At 45.3% G+C, this 18,557-nt stretch overlaps 2 protein-coding genes and 1 long non-coding RNA gene across 7 annotated transcripts in view; 2 read left to right on the forward strand and 1 right to left on the reverse strand.

Moving 5' to 3' along the window:
- Window positions 1–13,617, forward strand: part of RAB2B (RAB2B, member RAS oncogene family) — a 19,026-nt gene extending 5,409 nt beyond the window's left edge. For both annotated transcript variants that reach the window (XM_070053929.1, XM_002718050.5), the window contains exons 4-8: window positions 2,454–2,536; window positions 2,744–2,836; window positions 9,255–9,366; window positions 9,941–10,009; window positions 12,010–13,617. In XM_070053929.1, coding sequence (XP_069910030.1) covers window positions 2,454–2,536; window positions 2,744–2,836; window positions 9,255–9,366; window positions 9,941–10,009; window positions 12,010–12,114 — 462 coding nt within the window. In that variant the 3' untranslated portion in view covers window positions 12,115–13,617. The remainder of the gene's footprint in view (window positions 1–2,453; window positions 2,537–2,743; window positions 2,837–9,254; window positions 9,367–9,940; window positions 10,010–12,009) is intronic.
- LOC127483795 (uncharacterized) lies at window positions 10,537–18,215 on the reverse strand. Its single transcript, XR_007910482.2, has 2 exons — window positions 17,277–18,215; window positions 10,537–11,695 (listed from the first exon to the last, which is right to left on the reverse strand). It is a non-coding gene; the product is annotated as an uncharacterized lncRNA (long non-coding RNA).
- CHD8 (chromodomain helicase DNA binding protein 8) overlaps window positions 17,844–18,557 on the forward strand; it is a 66,658-nt gene continuing 65,944 nt past the window's right edge. Inside the window, exon 1 of one of the 4 annotated variants that reach the window (XM_070053910.1) lies at window positions 17,844–17,945. The gene's annotated coding sequence lies outside the window, so the exon portion shown is untranslated. Of the gene's footprint in view, window positions 17,994–18,557 lie in introns of all 4 variants that reach the window. The other 3 variants (XM_070053909.1, XM_070053912.1, XM_070053906.1) reach the window with 3 other exon arrangements.

An 18,557-nucleotide genomic window follows, 5' to 3' on the forward strand; every position in this document is an offset into this window, starting at 1 on the left:
ATGTACCTGGGAAAGCAGTGGAAGATGGCCCAGGACCTTGGGTCCTTGCACCCATGGAGGAGACCTAGATGAAGCTTTTGTCTCCTGGCTTCTGCCTGGCCAAGTGAACCAGTGGATGGAAGATCTCTCCACCCCACCCCCCCGCCTTTCAAATAAATAAATAAATCTTTTAAAAAAATATTACACAGCAGGGCAGCCATTACGGCACATTGTGCTAAGCCACCGCTTGAGCTGCTTATATCCCATACTTGGAGTGCCTAGCTCAAGTCCTGGCTGCTCCAGTTCCAATCCAGGTTCCTGCTGATGCATCCTGGGAGGCACCAGATTTTGGCCAAAGTGCCTGGGTCCCTGCTACCCATATGAGAGACACAGATGGATGTCTGAGATTCTGGCTCCAGCCTGGCCCACCCCTTGTTTAGGCAGGCAATTGGAGAGTGACCCAGTAGAAGAAAGATCTCTTTCTCTGTCTTCCAAGTAGGTGAAAATAAATAAATAAACATTTTTAAAAGGAGAAAAAATTAAATGAATTTCAGTAATTTATTTTAAAAAAAACCACCTACCAGGCCACTTAATTGATGTAGTTCTTTTCTGTCACCTTTGAAAAATGGGTTTGAAATTAGATGAATCTTTACTGAATCATGTGCAAGAGACAATTTCAAAATATTACAGTTTTCTGTTTTACAAACTTCCAGAGAATTATACCTCTACTGTAGTCCTGTCCTGTCTGTGCTTCCTGGGTGAGCCCGGTCATTCCTCCCTTGTCAGCCCTCATCTCCTGTCCACTGCTTATCCACCTTAGCTTCCCATTTGGTCTGTTCCCTCACATACTCCTGAAGTCATCACACCTGAAAATGTTTAGAAATTACTAAGATGGATGGACATATTATTTAAAAGCTAGTTTCTAACGTTAGAGTTTTTAAAAAAGAATTATTTTTTGAGAGATGTGCACACAAATACAGAAACATACTCAGACAGAGAAAGCTCTCATTTACTGGTTCCAATGCCCACAATGGATGGGATGCTGGGCTAGAGCCAAAGCCAGAAGCTGGAAACTCAATCCAGGACTTCCACAAGGTTGGTTGCAACCCAATCATTGGAGCCAACCATGATGGTTATTTAATTTAATTTAATTAATTTATTTTTTGAAGATTTAGTTATTTATTTGAAAGAGTTACACAGAGAGAGAAGGAGAGGCAGAGAGAGAGAGAGAGAGAGAGAGAGGTCTTCCATCCATTGGTTCACTCCCCAGATGGCTGCAATGGCCAGAGATGCACCGATCCGAAGCCAGGAGCCAGGAGCTTCTTCCGGGTCTCCCATGTAGGTGCAGGGGCCCAAGGACTTGGGCCTTCTTCTACTGCTTTCCCAGACCATAGCAGAGAGCTGGGTCAGAAGTAGAGCAGCCAGGAGTCAAACCCGCATCCGTATAGGATGCCAGCACTGCAGATGGGGCTTTACCTGCTATGCCACAGTGCAGGCCCCTGTTCTGGTATTGATAAGAACCATTTCTAATGTGTGCACATGGTGTGCATACTCTTACGTTTATATTCATTTATATTCCACATAGCTATGCTAATGCAGCAGCATTGTATCATACATAATATAAAATATTGATTAAATAATCCCAAATTAATTTGTATTTTACTTTGGAATGTATTTTGATTCTTAGACAAATAGTGTATCTGACTTTCTAGGAATTGATATTTCAGACTATTTATCTTGAAAGCGATATGATGCTGCCACTTTGGAGAAATTATAAAGCTCTTTATTCTTTTTATCAAACTCCTGTCTTAGTTCTTTACTGCCTTAGTTTTTTAAATTCATTATTCATTTATTTGAGCAGCAGACAGAGCAAGAGCAAGAGATAGCTCCCATCCTCTGGTTCATTTCCCAAATGCCTGCAAGGGCCACTGCTGGGCCAGGTGGAAAAGAGGAGCCTGGAATGCAATCCAGATTGCCCACGTAACCTTTTATGACTGTTTCCTCCAGGATTTGGCATTTTCAGATAATTTTCCTTTATGCAGATAAAGGAACAGGGACAGAAAGGTTAACATGATTATTCAATATCATATTTGGGACTGAAAATACAACATACTCTGAGTTTCCAGCTCTGTTGCCCCTTGTTCTCTCCTAAGGAATACTGGAAAGTGGATGTGAAGGTCTTTGATGTCATGCTGACTGTGGAGTGTAGCTGGTGGTTAATGAATAGTACCTAGCGATACTAGACATTGGACAGTTTTATCTACCCAAGATGTCAGTTGTACTCTCATTGGAAGAATACTGGTTTCCTATCTGGGAGTCTCCCTGGACAGGCCTGTTTCCTTTCCCAAATTCTCTAGTAGAAGTTCTGTAGTTAAGTCCTTTGTGTTAGAGTGGCATATGATCAAATCAGTTCTCTGGAAATAATCTAATTTTGTTGGGATTTTTTTTTTTTAATTGCCATGTTGATGAGAAAGGCTGGGCAAGAATCCTTCCGTTCTATCACCCGTTCCTACTACAGGGGAGCAGCTGGAGCCTTACTGGTGTATGACATTACAAGGTGAGCCAGATCTGGCACGTGGGAGGGAGACTGTTCTCCACATTCTCTAAAGCCTTCTTTTTCTTTCTTAAGGATGCTCACTGGGGATTACCTCTCTAATAATTGTCTTCTTACATACTGCTTCCCCCCTTTTTCCCCACACACTTGGAGTTGCTTTGGGCTTTCGAAATGGGCTTCTGACCCACTTTCTACACTTTTCTGCTATAGGCGTGAAACCTTCAACCACCTGACTTCATGGTTAGAGGATGCCCGGCAACACTCTAGCTCCAACATGGTTATCATGCTGATTGGGAATAAGAGGTAACATTTTATCTGTATGAATAATAGCTAGCAAGAGTCATCCAGGTACTTTCTGGATTTCTTGTTCCCCAAACTTTCTTAGTTTTTAGTACTCTTGGTATGTCTGTGAAAGAAAAATTATTGGGTTCAGTGTTGTGGCATAGTGAATACAGCCTGTGACACCGGCATCCCATATAGGATATGGTTTGAGTCCTAGCTATTAAATTTCTGATACAGCCCCCTGTTAATGCCCTGGGAAAGCAGCAAATGATAGCCCAACTACATGGGCCCCTGTTACCCCTGTGGGAGATCAGGAAGAAGCTCCTGGCTCCTGCCTTTGGCTTGGTCCCACGCTGGCTATTGCAGCCATCTGGGGAATGAACCAGCAGATGGAAGATAGTTCTTTCTCCCCCCGACCCCTGTAACTCTGACTTTCAAAATAAATAACATTTTTTAAAGTTTTATTTATTTATTTAAAAGTCAGAGTTACACAGAGAGAGAAGGAGAGGCAGAGAGAGAGAAAGAGAGGTCTTCCATCTGCTAGTTCACTCCGCAGATGGCCACAATGGCTGGAGCTATGCCAATCCGAAGCCAGGAGCTGGGAGCTTCTTCCAGGTCTTCCATGTGGGTGCAGGGACCCAAGGACTTGGGCCATCTAATACTGCTTTCCAGGCCATAGCAGAAAGCTGGATTGGAAGTGGAGCAGCTGGGACTAGAACCAGCACCCATATGGGATGCCAGCACTTCAGGGGGATGCCAGCACTTCAGGCGATGGCTTTACCTGCTTTGCCACAGTGACGGCCCCAATAAATAAATTTTTAAAAAAATCATGTGGTGAAATATACATAACACAAATTTACCATTTTAAATGCTTTTAAGTGTACAGTTAAGATTTTGAAATTATTCTGCAACCACCATCACCAGCATTCATCTCTAGAACTTTTGTCTTCTCCTCAAAGAAACCTGTACCCGTCAATACTGCATCCCCTTCTGCTTGTTTGCTTTCCTTCCCCAGTGCTGGCAGGCTGCATTCTACCTTCTGCCTCTATGCATTTCACTGCTCTTGGGACCTCATGTAAGTGGAATCACGTATAATAGTTGTGGTTTGTGGCTGGCTTACTTTACTTAAAATAATGTCTTTAAAGTATGTCCACATTTCTTTCTTTTTTAAGGAATAAGATTCCACTGTGTTGCATATACACAATTTGTTGTCATCTGTCTGTAGACACTTCTGTTGCTGCCACCTTTTGGCTGTTGTAGATAATGTTGCTATAAACGGGAGTACAAATATTCATTCAAATCCCCACTTCAGATTCTTTTGGGAATATACCCAGAAATGGGAGTGCAGGATCATATGGTCATTCTTTCTTCCTATGTTGAGGAGCTGCCGGCCTGTGTTTAATAGTGGTTGTACCTTTCACATTCCTACCAGCGATGCCTGAGGGTTCCAGTTTCTCCACATGCTCACCAACACTTGTCATTCTCAGTAAATTTTTCTTGGTACCCATAGGCCCAAATAAAAATCCTAATTTTTTTATTCAATAGTTATATCTTCTTTAATTTATTTTTTATTTATTATTATTTTTTTAAAATGTATCCCCTGGCACAGACATTTGACCTAGCAGTCAAAGACATCAGGGGCAGATTTTTTTTTTTTTGGTGCGGGGGGTAAGGTCTTTTTTTTTTTTTTTTTAATTTATTTAGTTATTTGGAAGTTAGAGTAACAGAGAAGTAGAGGCAGAAAAAGAGAGAGAGAGGGGTCCTCCATTTGCTGGTTCACTCCCCAGATGGCCACAACAGCCAGAGCTGCGCCGATCCAAAGCCAGGAGCCAGGAGCTTCGTCCATGTCTCCCACATGGGTGCAGGGCCCCAAAGACTTGGGCCATCATGTACTGCTATTCCCAGACCATTAGCAGAGAGCTGGATCGGAAGTGAAGCAGCCGGGACTCAAACCGGCGCCCATATGGGATGCTGGCACTGCAGGTAGTGCCTTCACCTGCTATGGCATAGCACCAGCCCCAGTTATATCTTTTTTTAAATCATAACAACTTAGTATTTGTTTGAAAAATAAAAGAGGGGCCAGCGCTGTGGCGCAGGGGTTAAAACTATGGCCTGAAGTACTGGCATCCCATATGGGCACCAGTTCTAGTCCTGGCTGCTCCTCTTCCAATCCAGCTCTCTGCTATGGCCTGGGAAAGCAGTAGAAGATGGCCCAAGTCTTTGGGCCCCTGTACCCATGTGGGAGACCTGGAAGAAGCTCCCGGCTCCTGACTCCTGGCTTTGGATAGGCACAGCTCCAGCCATTGCAGCTATCTGGGGAGTGAACCAGTGGATGGAAAACCTCTCTCTGTGTCTATACCTCTCTCTGTAACTCTTATCTTTCAAATAAATAAATCTTTAAAAAAGAAAAAAAGTAGTAATATTTTTATTTCATTTTGACCACAGTTACTTACTCATGACCTGTGTGTTTGTTAGGCACTACATAGCCTCTCAGACCAAGATTAGATACAGTAGCTGTCTCACTTCTTGTTGCACATTGATTTTTGTGTAGTACTTACTTACTTTTATCACTGCACCTGCCAAAAAACTCCGCTTCACAAAGCTACAACCATATTGAACAGAATCTATCGTGATCTGCTATTGACACTGAACTATCTTAAGTTTATTATTTATGTGACTTTTTAAGTTAATTAATTTTGGAGATTTATTTATTTGAAAGGCAGAGGTACAAAGAGAAGGAGAGACAGAGAGATCTTACATCCACTGGCTCACTCTCCAAATGGCCACAACGGCTGGGGATGAGCCATTCCAAAGTCAGGGTATAGGGGGCCAAGCACTTTGGTCATGTTCTGCTGCTTTCCCAGGAACATTAGCAGGTAACTGGATTGGAAGTGGAGCAGCTAGGACTGGAACAGGTGCCCACATGGGATGTTGGTGTCACAGGCAGCAGCATAACCTGTTATGACATAATGCCATCCCCTCCTTTTTTTTATTTTTATTTTTTTAAAGATTTTTTTATTTGAAAGGCAGAGAGTTGCAGAGAGAGACAGAGAGAAAGAAAGATCTTCCACCTGGAAGTTCACTCCCCAAATGGAAGCAATGACCAGAGCTGGGATGATCCAAAGCCAGGAGCCAAGATCTTCTGGGTCTCCCACATGGGTGCAGGGGCCCAAAGACTTGGGCCATCTTCCATTGCTTCCCCAGGCCCATTAGTAGGGAGCTGGATCAGAAATAGAGCAGCTTAGACTTGAACTGGCGCCAATATGGGATGGTGGCAATGGAGGCAGCAGGTTAACCCACTGTACTACAAAGCTGGCCCCTGTGTGGTGTTTTGATGTTTCCCTCAAAAATATATAAAGTATTCCATGGCACCCTTGTGAGACTGTAGTGTTAGATACTATGCCAGCTCCTGAGGTTGCTAGGTGAAAAAAAAATTTCACCCACCTGCTTTCAGGAAGCTTACACTCTAGTGGAAACAAAAAGATTTGTATCTAATTAGATGATTAAACTCAGTGAAGGGAAAAGTGTGGTATAAAAGAGAGTAAGGGCCGGCGCCGCAGCTCACTAGGCTAATCCTCCGCCTAGCGGCGCCGGCACACCGGGTTCTAGTCCCGGTAGGGGCGCCAGATTCTGTCCCGGTTGCCCCTCTTCCAGGCCAGCCCTCTGCTGTGGCCAGGGAGTGCAGTGGAGGATGGCCCAGGTGCTTGGGCCCTGCACCCCATGGGAGACCAGGAAAAGCACCTGGCTCCTGGCTCCTGCCATCGGATCAGCGCGGTGCGCGGGCCGCAGCGCGCCGGCCGCGGCGGCCATTGGAGGGTGAACCAACGGCAAAAGAAGACCTTTCTCTCTGTCTCTCTCTCTCACTGTCCACTCTGCCTGTCAAAAAAAAAAAAAAAAAAAAGAGAGTAAGTGGGGGGGAGGGGACAGTGCTGTGGTGTAGCAGGTAAAGCCGCTGCCTGCAGTGCCTGTATCCCATATGGGCGCTGGTTTGAGTCCTGGCTGCTCCACTTCTGATCCAGCTCTCTGCTATGGCCTGGGAAAGCAGTGGAAGATGGCCCAAGTCCTTGGGCCCCTGCACCTGCATGAGAGACCTGGAAGACACTGCTCACTCCTGGCTTCAGATCGGCTCAGCTCTTCTCACTGCAGGCAGTTGGGGAGTGAACCAGCAGATGGGAAGACTCTCTCTCTCTCTCTCTCTCTCTCTCTGCCTCTCATTCTCTCTGTGTAACTCTGACTTTCAAAGAAATAAATAAATCTTAAAAAAGTAACAGGGTATCTATTTTTGATTAGGAATTGATGTTAAACTAGGTTCTAAAGAATGGACAAGAGCTTAACAGACAAAGTTTTAAAAAACTTGGGTATTGCCAGCGCCATGGCTCACTAGGCTAATCCTCCGCCTTGCGGCGCTGGCACACCGGGTTCTAGTCCGGTCAGGGCACCGGATTCTGTCCCGGTTGCCCCTCTTCCAGGCCAGCTCTCTGCTGTGGCCCGGGAGTGCAGTGGAGGATGGCCCAAGTGCTTGGGCCCTGCACCCCATGGGAGACCAGGATACGTACTGGCTGCTGCCATCGGATCAGCACGGTGCGCCGGCCACAGTGCACCAGCCATTGGAGGGTGAACCAACGGCAAAGGAAGACCTTTCTCTCTGTCTCTTTCTCTCACTGTCCACTCTGCCTGTCAAAAAAAAAAAAAAAAAAAAAAAAAAAAAAAGAAAGAAAAAACTTGGGTATCAGCTAGAGGTAATAAACTGTGAGAGCTTGAACTGAGAAAAAGCGAGGCAGATCTATCATACTGAAAGAAACCCAGTGTCATTAGACTGAATTAAGGGGTAACGGTGTAAGAGAAGGTTGCGAAAATAGGAAAGGTCCAGACATCATAGCCCCTCAGAGACCTTAGAGTTTTAGTCTAAACATAGTATGTCAGAATTTTAAGCATAGAAATGGCATGAAGGATCACCGTTGAATGAAACATGGTTGCAGTAGAATCCCAATCCCTGTTGTCCACAGGTGAGAGAGAATGGTGACTTGACTAGGTTAGAGACTCAGAGACGCAGTGAAGGATGATGGTCAGGTACATTCTGGAAGTATTTCTCTGGGATGGACTTGGTAGTTGAAGTAAGGGAGGGAAAGTTGTTAATAACACCTTATGTTATTATTATTACTATTTATTATGTTACATTATGCCATCGATAGAAATGTGGGAGCCTGGGTTAGCTCCAGGTTGTGGGGAAAAGTTTGAGATATCTTACACATCTTGGAGATGAAGAATAGACAGATGGATAAATCTGGAACTTAGAGGAGTATCTGGGCTAGAGGTACAACTGTGGGAGTCTTAGCATTTAGTAAATTTTTTTTTTTTTATTTGGAAACAGAGATAGACAGAGCTCCTATATGCTGGCTCATTCTCCAGATCCCACAATGGCTGGGACTGGGCTAGTGCCTGAGCCAGGAGCTGGGAACACAGACCAGGTCTCTCATGTGGATGGCAGGAATCCAATTACTTGAGCCATCTCTGCCACCTCCCAGGTTCTGCCCCACATCGACAAGAAGGTAGAGTCAGGAGCCAGAGCTGGGTATCAAACCCAGGTACTCCAGTATGGGATGCAGGTACCGCAACTGTTAGGCCAAGTGCACACTCCCAACCTTGGCATTTAAGTGGATAGTTTGCTGGCTGTCACACAACTGATATACAATAAATGTTCCTTAATGGGCTTACTTTGATTTTTCTCATGGTTGGAAAACTGGAAACCTTTCAAATAAAAATTTTTAATTTTCAAAATAGAAACCAAATAGTTCAACCTTCCATTATTCTTTAGCCTTTATCCCATCTTTCAGTCTTTCCGTCCCACTTAGTTCCAAATCCCAGTCCTTGGCTCTGCCTCTTTTTTCCATATCACCTAATCTCCATATCACTTTTTCTGAATTACTTGATGCCAACTGACTTTTATACACACCAGTAATGAAATTAGTGCAAGTTAGGCAGCTGTGTTCTCCTTAATTCCTAGTTGTCCCTCTTCTTGTGGATTGATTCCAATAAGAGAGAAGATGTTTATCACTACGGTCTAGGGCAGTGTATGAATTTTCTACTTTAAAGCAACTAGAGTTTCTTTTCATCATCTTTGCTTTGTTATCCTGCATCTCATTGGAAAAAGAAGCATAGGTCATAAGCTCTGGGTCACTGTGGGGCTTGTTTAGCTCTAGATAAGCCTTTTTCTCTGTAATAGAATAAGGTATTATCTTCAGCCATGTAGCAGCTGCCCTAAACATGAAGAACATTTTCCAAGAGGCCACGGAAATTAGTAAAACCTCTACAAAGTGGTGTCATGTAGGATCTACATTATTTACAGATTGATCACCAGTCGAAACCATTGTTCTAAAACTGGAGTTTCTTCTTTCACTGGGATCTTTTTTTAGTTTTCTCCCTTCTTACTCTCTTGCAGTGACTTAGAGTCCCGAAGAGATGTGAAAAGAGAAGAAGGAGAGGCCTTTGCTCGGGAGCATGGTCTTATTTTCATGGAAACTTCAGCCAAAACAGCCTGCAATGTTGAAGAGGTACTGTTTGGAAAATTGTGTGGAAAGCTCTTCAGAGATTACACTATTATCTTTGTCCTTTATTTCAGAATTCTCTTCTACGGCATGGATAAAGAAAGGATGTCTTGTGGTCATAGTGACCAAATGACTCCTTTAAAGGGAATTGTCCTATTTTGTTAATCCTGATTCCTAAGGTTTTACTATTACTTTGGGTAACATTGATTTATACATGAGATTAGATACCACTATTTCTTAGAAATACTTAACTGGAGGGTCTAATGGGCCCTATTATAGTCCTTTGTGGGCCTGGTGTTGACTATAACTCCAGTAAGTAATGGAGAAGAGAGCTTGTTATATTGGCAGAGGGTGCCAACATAAGATTCCTGGGAATGTTTTAGTTCAGAACCATATAATCTCCTTTCCTTTTTTGAAACTGCTTTGGATGTCTTTTACAGGGACTTTTGGGGGGCCTTCGGTAGTTTTACTCTCCTCTAATGGCTCCTAATACACATAAAAATTCCAGTTAAGAATAACATTTGCATTCTGTTTCCCTAGCTAAATTTAAGACTGATTATATGATTTATGTTTTCTTCAGGCCTTTATTAACACAGCCAAAGAAATATATAGGAAGATCCAGCAGGGTTTATTTGATGTCCACAATGAGGTGAGAAAGCATGGGGAGACTGGCAGTTAATTTTGATTTGTTAACACAACTGGATGCTTCCTCAAATGTAAACATTCCCCATCTAACATCATACAATTTGTAGCTTTGCCAATTACAACTTTTTAAAAGAGTATTTATTTGTTCATTTGGTTCACTCCCTAAATGCCCACAATAACCTGGTCAGGTTGAAACCAGGAGCCGGGAACTCGATCTGGGTTTCCCACGTGGGTGGTAGGGATCCAACTATTTGAGCTCTCACCTGCTTCCTCCCATGGGGAGTATTAACAGGAAGCTAGAACTGGGAGCAGAGCCGGGAGTCTAATTAATGCACTGATATGGTATCCAAGTGTCTTAACTGCTATGCCAAATGCCTGCCCCCAGTTCCATTCTCTTTTTAATGTAGGTCCATAGAAATCTGTCATTTCTTTTTTCTGTTTTTCCTCAAGTCTCAGACCTAGAACATTTATTAGTTAAGTTGTTGTAAGTTAAGGCTTATACTATATGGTAAGTTTTCTTTGCAAACTCAGTTTCTTTTTTTTTTTTTTTTTTTTTTTTTTTTTTTTTTGACAGGCAGAGTGGACAGTGAGAGAGAGAGACAGAGAGAAAGGTCTTCCTTTGCCGTTGGTTCACCCTCCAATGGCCGCCGCGGCCGGCGCGCTGCGGCCGGCGCACCGCGCTGATCCGATGGCAGGAGCCAGGAGCCAGGTGCTTTTCCTGGTCTCCCATGGGGTGCAGGGCCCAAGCACCTGGGCCATCCTCCACTGCACTCCCTGGCCACAGCAGAGGGCTGGCCTGGAAGAGGGGCAACCGGGACAGAATCCGGCGCCCCGACCGGGACTAGAACCCGGTGTGCCGGCGCCGCAAGGCGGAGGATTAGCCTAGTGAGCCGCGGCGCCGGCCTAACAAACTCAGTTTCTTACATCCCAGAGCATGAGAAAGGTGTGGCTCTTAATTGCTGAGGAGGACCATTACTATAAAGCAAATTCCAGGGTAACACAAACAGAATAACTTGCTCATGTGCTGCTTCTACTCTTTTGCCTTTTTTTATTGTTACTCTAAATATATCCTAATTCTGCACAGAGCTAGGAAACTGAAGGATACTGTACCTTAAAAGGAAGAACAGGGTTTAGTGGCTTAGTCCTTAAGAAGTCATCACTGATGCCTGCATCAAATATCCAGTGCCTAGGTTCGAGTCCTGATTCAACTGATGACTCCAGCTTCCTGGGAGGTAGCAGGTGATGGTCAGGTGGTTGGGTCTCTGCTGCTCACTTGGGAGATACTCACTGGTTGCAGGCTTCTGGCTCAGTCTGGTCCAGCCTTGGCTATTGCAGGCATTTGGTGAATAAGTCAGTCGTTGATAGATTTTTTTTTTATCTCTTTCTTCTGTGTTGCTGCCTCTCACATTCATGCAAATATACACATGTAAATGTGTAAGTATATATCTATAATTATATATACATAAGCAAAAGCCACTTGTTATTTTTTTTTTTTTAGATTTATTTATTTATTTGAGAGGCAGAATTAGAGAGAGAGAGACAGAGAGAGAGAGATTATTTGCTGGTTCACTCGCCAAATGGCCACAATAGCCAGAGCTGGGCTGATCTGAAGTCAGGAGCCAGGAGCTTCTTCCAGGTCTCCTACATGCGTGCAGGAGCCCAAGCACATGGGTCCTCTTCCACTGCTTTCCTAGGCCATAAGCAGAGAGCTGGATCAGAAGAGGAGCAGCTGAGACATGAACCAGTGCCTGTATGGGACAGCACTGCTCCTAAGCAAAAGCCACACCACAGTGCTGGCCCCAAGCAAAAGCCATTTCTAGTCAACTATGATTCCTATGCTACAGCTAGTCATCTTATCCTTAATATCATAAATTATTGTTCAGTAACAAGTTGTATAGGGCACATGGGTACTTGACAATTAGAAAACATACTTAATGATTTCTCTTATATCCCTCTCCTTTCGCCCATTCACTTTAGCACTGAGATGCTTCTTTTCTTTTACAGGCAAATGGCATCAAGATTGGTCCCCAACAGTCAACTTCAACATCAGTGGGACCCAGTTCCTGCCAGCGGAATCGCGACATAGCGTCCAGCTCTAGCTGCTGCTGAACATCAGATCTGAACTCTTTTTTTTTTTTCCTTCCTGAAACAGCTTCAGATCAATAGGTTTAAAGAAAGAGGTCTTACTTGCTTTGACTGACAGCAGCCTCTTTTCAAGGTGTGATGTTTTGCCTTTCCACTTAAAGACCAGGGGAGAATTGGGGCTATTACTGACCTGTCCTTCTTCGGGGACGTGACCATTCCCTAGAGATTAGGGCTCCTTTCATCCTCCTATTTTAATTTCCAGAATGCTAGGATCAAGTTGATTGTCATAGTAGTTCAAAAATAAATAATTTCATCACCATATACCATCTGCTCCCCACCAAGAATTAGTAAGAAGGGTCAAGGATATTCTTGAACACATGAGATTACTGGGATCTGGCTGGCCTTTGGATAATAGATCATCTGCCTAGGAATTGCATTGAGTTTTTCTACTCGTTGCCTTTGGGGAGGTCTGTTTGCCACTTCATAGAGTTCTTGCAGAAAGGAGTTTCTTCTCCCTGCTCAAGGACACTGAGTACTTTTCTACTCCCCTTTCACTAGTTTCTTCAAGAGCAACAGAATTGGTCCTGGCCCTAGGACCTCTCATTACCTAAAGAAAATACTCATTCCCTGTTCGTTTTGTTTTAGAGACCAAATCTAACATTGCAGTGTCTTTCACCAAATTGACCTGTATTGTTTGATCACACTGTAACTAGACCTGCACTTTCTACTTTAATCAAGCTAATCTGCTTACTGACATGACACATTTATTCTTACTTGCATACCTTTACACATGCCCTGTCTCCACTAACATTATAATTACAAGTCCAAAAAGTTTGCCTTTAGGAAGCCTTCAATGACCTGAGACCTTCTAAGCAGTTATTGACGAAGTATCCCTTAGCTTTCATATATTAGTTATTTATATGTATATTCATATATATATATTTATTTATTTGTATGTACGTTACTTTGTAAATACATTTTGTAGTTGTTCTTTGTGTAGAATCTGTCTCCCCATGCAAGTTGTAAGCTCTGTGAGAGCAGCATTCATGTCATCCTTTATTTTTATAAAACATTCTTCCCACCATTCCTTCACAGTGCATAGTGCTACTCATTATGTGATCATTGAATTTATTTTAGACTTCAGAGGAAACAAAAGGCCTTAGAGTCATCTCTTTGTAATTTCTCTCTGTCTCTTCCGTCTGTTTATCCTTGGGTTCTATTTTGTTCTCCTATCCTCTCTTGCCTTTCTCTGACTCTGCCTGTATTCCATAAAGCATACAGTAAGACTGCCTACTTCCACACAAATAGATGGGGATTTCTCCAGCTATTCTCTTCCTTTTCAGAGAATATAATACTATCCTAGCCACATTTGCCTTTGCTTATCTCATCATACAGCATTCTGGGGCAGTTACTATGTCTTTTTTATTTAATGTTCCATTCTCTTCCACAGCACTTAGGTCTCATGAGTTTTTAAATCTTTTGTTGTTAAATGAATTATTTCATTATTAAAATATGCATGTATACAAACTGCTGATAGTCCATGTGTCATTTTTTATTTCATTCTCGACACAAGTAGATACTGTCCTCTAGGAGATTATATAAAAAATATGGAGAAAGCCTTTTTAAAATTTTTAAAATAATAGGATGTTTGGGGGCTGGTGCTGTGGCGTAGCAGGTAAAGCCACCGCCTGCAGTGCCAACATCCCATATTGGCGCCACTTTGAGTCCCAGCTGCTCCACTTCTGATCCAGCTCTCTGCTATGGCCTGGGAGAACAGTAGAAGATGGCCCAGGTCCTTGGGCCCCTGCACACACATGGGAAGACCCGGAGGAAGCTCCTGGCTCCTGGCTTCAGTTCGGTGCAGCTCTGGCCATTGCAGCCAATTGGGGAGTGAACTAGCGGATAGAAGACCTCTCTCTCTCTCTCTCTGCCTCTGCTTCTCTGTGTAACTCCGACTTCAAATAAAAAAAAAATCTTTAAAAAAAAAAAAGGATGTTTGTTTTATTTATTTGAAAGGCAGAGTGACAGAGAGATCTTCCTTTTGCTAGTTCACTCCCCTTAATGGCCACAACAGCTGGGGCTGTGCTGGGCCAAAGCCAGGAGCCTGGAATGCCATCTGGATCTGCCTCAGGGGTGGAGGGGCACAAGCACCTGGGCAATCTGCTACCTTCCCAGGCACAGTAGTAGGGAGCTGGATTGGAAATGAAGCAGCCAGGACTTCAACTAGTGCTCCAGTGTGGGATGCCAGTGTTGCAAGAAGTATCTGGATAAATTCCCATGGCCTTTATTCTGAGTGAAGTGGTCATGAATGATTATAGAAAGTGGATTTTCGCGGCTGGCGCCGTGGCTCACTAGGCTAATCCTCCGCCTGCGGCGCCGGCACACCAGGTTCTAGTCCGGGTTGGGGCGCCAGATTCTGTATTGGTTGCCCCTCTTCCAGGCCAGCTCTCTGCTGTGGCCCAGGAGGGCAGTGGAGAATGGCCCAAGTGCTTGGGCCCTGTACCCCATGGGAGACCAGGAGAAGCACCTGGCTCCTGCCTTCAGATCAGCCTTCGGATCAGTGTGGTGCAGCAGCCATGGCGGCCATTAGAGGGTGAACCAACAGCAAAAGGAAGACCTTTCTCTCTCTCTCTCTCTCACTGTCCACTCTGCCTGTCAAAAAAAAAAAAAAAAGTGGATTTTCTACCCTCTTGCACAGAATAACAGTTACCAGATAACCTGAGTGTTGATGGAAGTTTGAAAGCCAGGACCATTCAAAATCATACTATCTATAGCAAAAGATCAGTGTGCTAGGTCAGACACACCCTTTTCCCTTTCTATAATGCCTACAGTTCCTTTGAGGGCAGGTGTTCTGTGCCAGGTAATACCCAGAGGATAACAGGCTCTCATCCTAGAATCTATTGGTGATCATATCTGTATGATAATCAAAATGCTCATGGAAAATGAAATTAGGCAGGTGCTGTGGAGTAGGTTAAGTAACTGCCTGCCACACCAGCATCCCCTATGAGTACCAGTTTGACTCTCGGCTGCTCCACTTCCCATGCAGCTTCCTGTTGATGGCCTGGGAAAGCAGTAGAAGATAGCCCCAGTGCTTGGGTGCCTGCACCTGTGTGGGAGATCCAGAAGAAGCTCCTGGCTCCGGATAGGATCAGTTCCAGCCGTTGAGGCCATTTAGGAGCTGAACAGTGGATAGAAGGCTTCTCTGTCTTCCCCTCTTTCTGTCTGCAACTCTGCCTCTCAAATAAATCTTAAAAAAAGAAAATGGGGGGCCAGCACTGTGGCTCAGCAGGTTAATGCCCTGGCCTGAGGCGCCGTCATCCCATATGGGCACCGGTTCTAGTCCTGGCTGCTCCTCTTCTGATCCAGCTTTCTGCTGTGGCCTGGGATAGTAGTGGAAGATGGCTAGGAAGAAGCTCCTGGCTCCTGGCTCCTGGCATCGAATCAGCACAGCTCTGTCCATTGTGGCCATCTGGGGAGTGAACCATTGGATGGAAGACCACTCTCTCTCTCTCTCTGCCTTTCCTCTCTCTGTGTAACTCTGACTTTCGAATAAATAAGGAGTGCAGTGGAGGATGGCCCAAGTGCTTGGGCCCTGCACCTCATGGGAGACCAGGAAAAGCACCTGGCTCCTGGCTCCTGCCATCGGATCAGCGCGGTGCACCAGCCGCAGCGCGCTGGCCTCGGCGGCCATTGGAGGGTGAACCAACGGCAAAGGAAGACCTTTCTCTCTGTCTCTCTCTCTCACTGTCCACTCTGCCTGTCAAAAAAAAAAAAAAAAAATGCAATTTCTATGAACTGTTTAAAGATCCATCATATATGTATTTACAAACATGTTTTGGTAAATCTTAGTACCTCAAATTTGATAGGCAGCAGTGGCCAGCAGAGAATTTTGCCAACAGATTTTGATAAAAGTATAGAAAAATGTGTTTGGCCATGGCCTACCACCTTTCTGATAAAACAGACTGCTATGACTCCTAATGTTTCTGAGCTCCTATATGTTAAATCCATGTGATTACATTACACCTTCAGAAATTTCTTAGGAGCCCCTTCACTCAAGAATTTAAAAAACAAAGAACCCAATTTGTTTCAAGTTATAATAACAGAAGAGATTTACACTAGGAAAGACAGGAAAACCTTTCTCATTAAGTGCAATAGAATTTCACCCACAATGGAATTATTTCCCTTACAATTTTTTTTTTTTTTTTTTTTTTTTTTTTTTTTTTGACAGGCAGAGTGGACAGTGAGAGAGAGACAGAGAGAGAAAGGTCTTCCTTTTGCCGTTGGTTCACCCTCCAATGGCCGCCGCTGCAGCCGGCGCACCGCGCTGATCCTGGCAGGAGCCAGGAGCCAGGTGCTTTTCCTGGTCTCCCATGGGGTGCAGGGCCCAAGCACCTGGGCCATCCTCCACTGCACTCCCTGGCCATAGCAGAGAGCTGGCCTGGAAGAGGGGCTACCGGGACAGAATCCGGTGCCCCGACCGGGACTAGAACCCGGTGTGCCGGCGCCGCAAGGTGGAGGATTAGCCTATTGAGCCACGGCGCCGGCTCCCTTACAATTTTAAAGTAGTTATTAGAAAATTGCTGTCTCCAGTAGGTTTTTTTTTTTTTTTTTTTTTAAGATTTATTTATTTGAGTTACACAGAGAGGTCCTCCATCCACTGATTCACTCCCCCACCCAAATGGTTGCAACGGGCAGAGCTGCACCAATCCGAAGCCAGGAGCCAGGAGCTTCTTCAGGGTCTCCCACGCTAGTGCAGGGGCCCAAGGACTTGGGCCTACCTCAGAGTAGGCCACAGCAGAGCTGGATCAGAAGTGGAGCGCCTGGGCTTCGAACCGGCGCCCATATGGGATGCCACCGCTTCAGGCCAGGGCGTTAACTCGCTCTGCTGCGCCACAGTTTCTAAAGTTGTCACCTAACGGTCCTCCTTCTTAGATACCAGTATAATTTTTCCCATAAATCCTTTATCATTTGCCTTATTTATATTCACAAGTAGTTTGGCTCTATTGATGAGTTTTAAACCTTTTAAATAATAAGTAAATAAAATCTTCCCTGAATCAGGGCTCTCTGTATTGCCAAAGTCAGAACACTGGAAAATTTGCAAGTAAAGCAAACTCCCAGAATAGATACACAACCTATGTCGGTCATATGTTGATAATCCCAGAGGTATGAGGTGTCTAAAAAATTACCCTAGAGACTGGTTCACACCCGTCCTCATTCCAAGAATTAATTTTTGCCTCGTTGATAAAACCGCTTCTCTCCTACAGATAGGTGGGAGGCGAGCGCTGGCTGCCTCTAACCACGTTTAGCATCATTCCAGAGCGCCTCCTCACGACTGCGGGACATCCTGCCTGCAGGAGCGTGCGGGGTCCGGAGCTCAGGCGCGGGACGGAACGCCGAACAGGCCTTCCCATTCTTTTAAGGCGCTCCTGCCCCCTCCCCGCCCCAAGGCAGCAGCCGATCCAAGATGGCTTCCCCGAAACAGGCAACTGAGTGTTGTTTTAGGTTAGAGCGCCCCCAACGGCGGGGGCCAAAAAAAAAAAAAAAAAAAGGGACGCCCAGAGGCCTGGCAGCCGGTGAACTGAGCCGTCAGCGCCGATCTGCCGCCAGATTTTATTTCCAATCAGGCATATCCGTGGCTGCCTACGTACCCTACTCAGCCTTCTAGGCCCTCCCACTCTCAAGAGACTTCCTGGATGGCGCTCACCCTAGCCCGCTGGAAGAGGCTGGGCCCCGGCCCTGCCATTGGTGGATGGGAGCGCAGGTGGGCGGAGCCTTGGGAGAATGGACTACTAGCAAGCTAGCTTGAGGCGAGGGCTGGCCATGCTCCGCCGGAAGGCGCCTTGTTCTCCGAGAGGGTGAGTTGAAACGCTGAGTGTGGATAGGAGGAACCCGGACTAGTTCAGGTAGGCTTCCCGCTCACACCCACTTCTCAGTGCTGCTCCCGGAGTTTTTGCAGAAGCGAAGGTCCTTAGGATGACTTCGCTGGCTCCCGCCCCCCCCACCCCTCCCCGTCTCCCAGTTGTGAGGGATCAGGTGCTGGGTGATGCTCTGGACTGAACCATTCTCCTTTGTGAGAGGCTGGGGGAGAGGGCGGCTGCCGGGCCGCGGGCTCCGAGCAGGGCCACGCCGCGAGGGGACTGCTTGGGCCGCTGTGGAGTTTTTAGGGCTTGGCATTGCATTGCTGGGCGTGGTGCAGATCGGAGGCAGCGCCTTGTTCTCCTTCCCCCGTTCGAGGAAGGGAAAACTCCCCGGCTCCGTTTGGTTACTCCGTACTCTGAACTCAGAAGTGGGAGGTTAGGGTTCTCCTTCCTTTCCTGCTTTCTTTTTTTCTTCTTTTTTTCTTCTCTTGTATTTTAATAATGAAGGTGGGTAGGAAAGCCTGAGGTGAGCGCGTGTGGATGGTTATTGTTCTTGCGTAGGAGTGATTTCTCCGGGTCTTGGGGGTGGGGTGGGGTGGTGAAGAGCAA

Source organism: Oryctolagus cuniculus, chromosome 12, assembly GCF_964237555.1.
Source record: "Oryctolagus cuniculus chromosome 12, mOryCun1.1, whole genome shotgun sequence".
NCBI classification, from domain to species: domain Eukaryota; kingdom Metazoa; phylum Chordata; class Mammalia; order Lagomorpha; family Leporidae; genus Oryctolagus; species Oryctolagus cuniculus.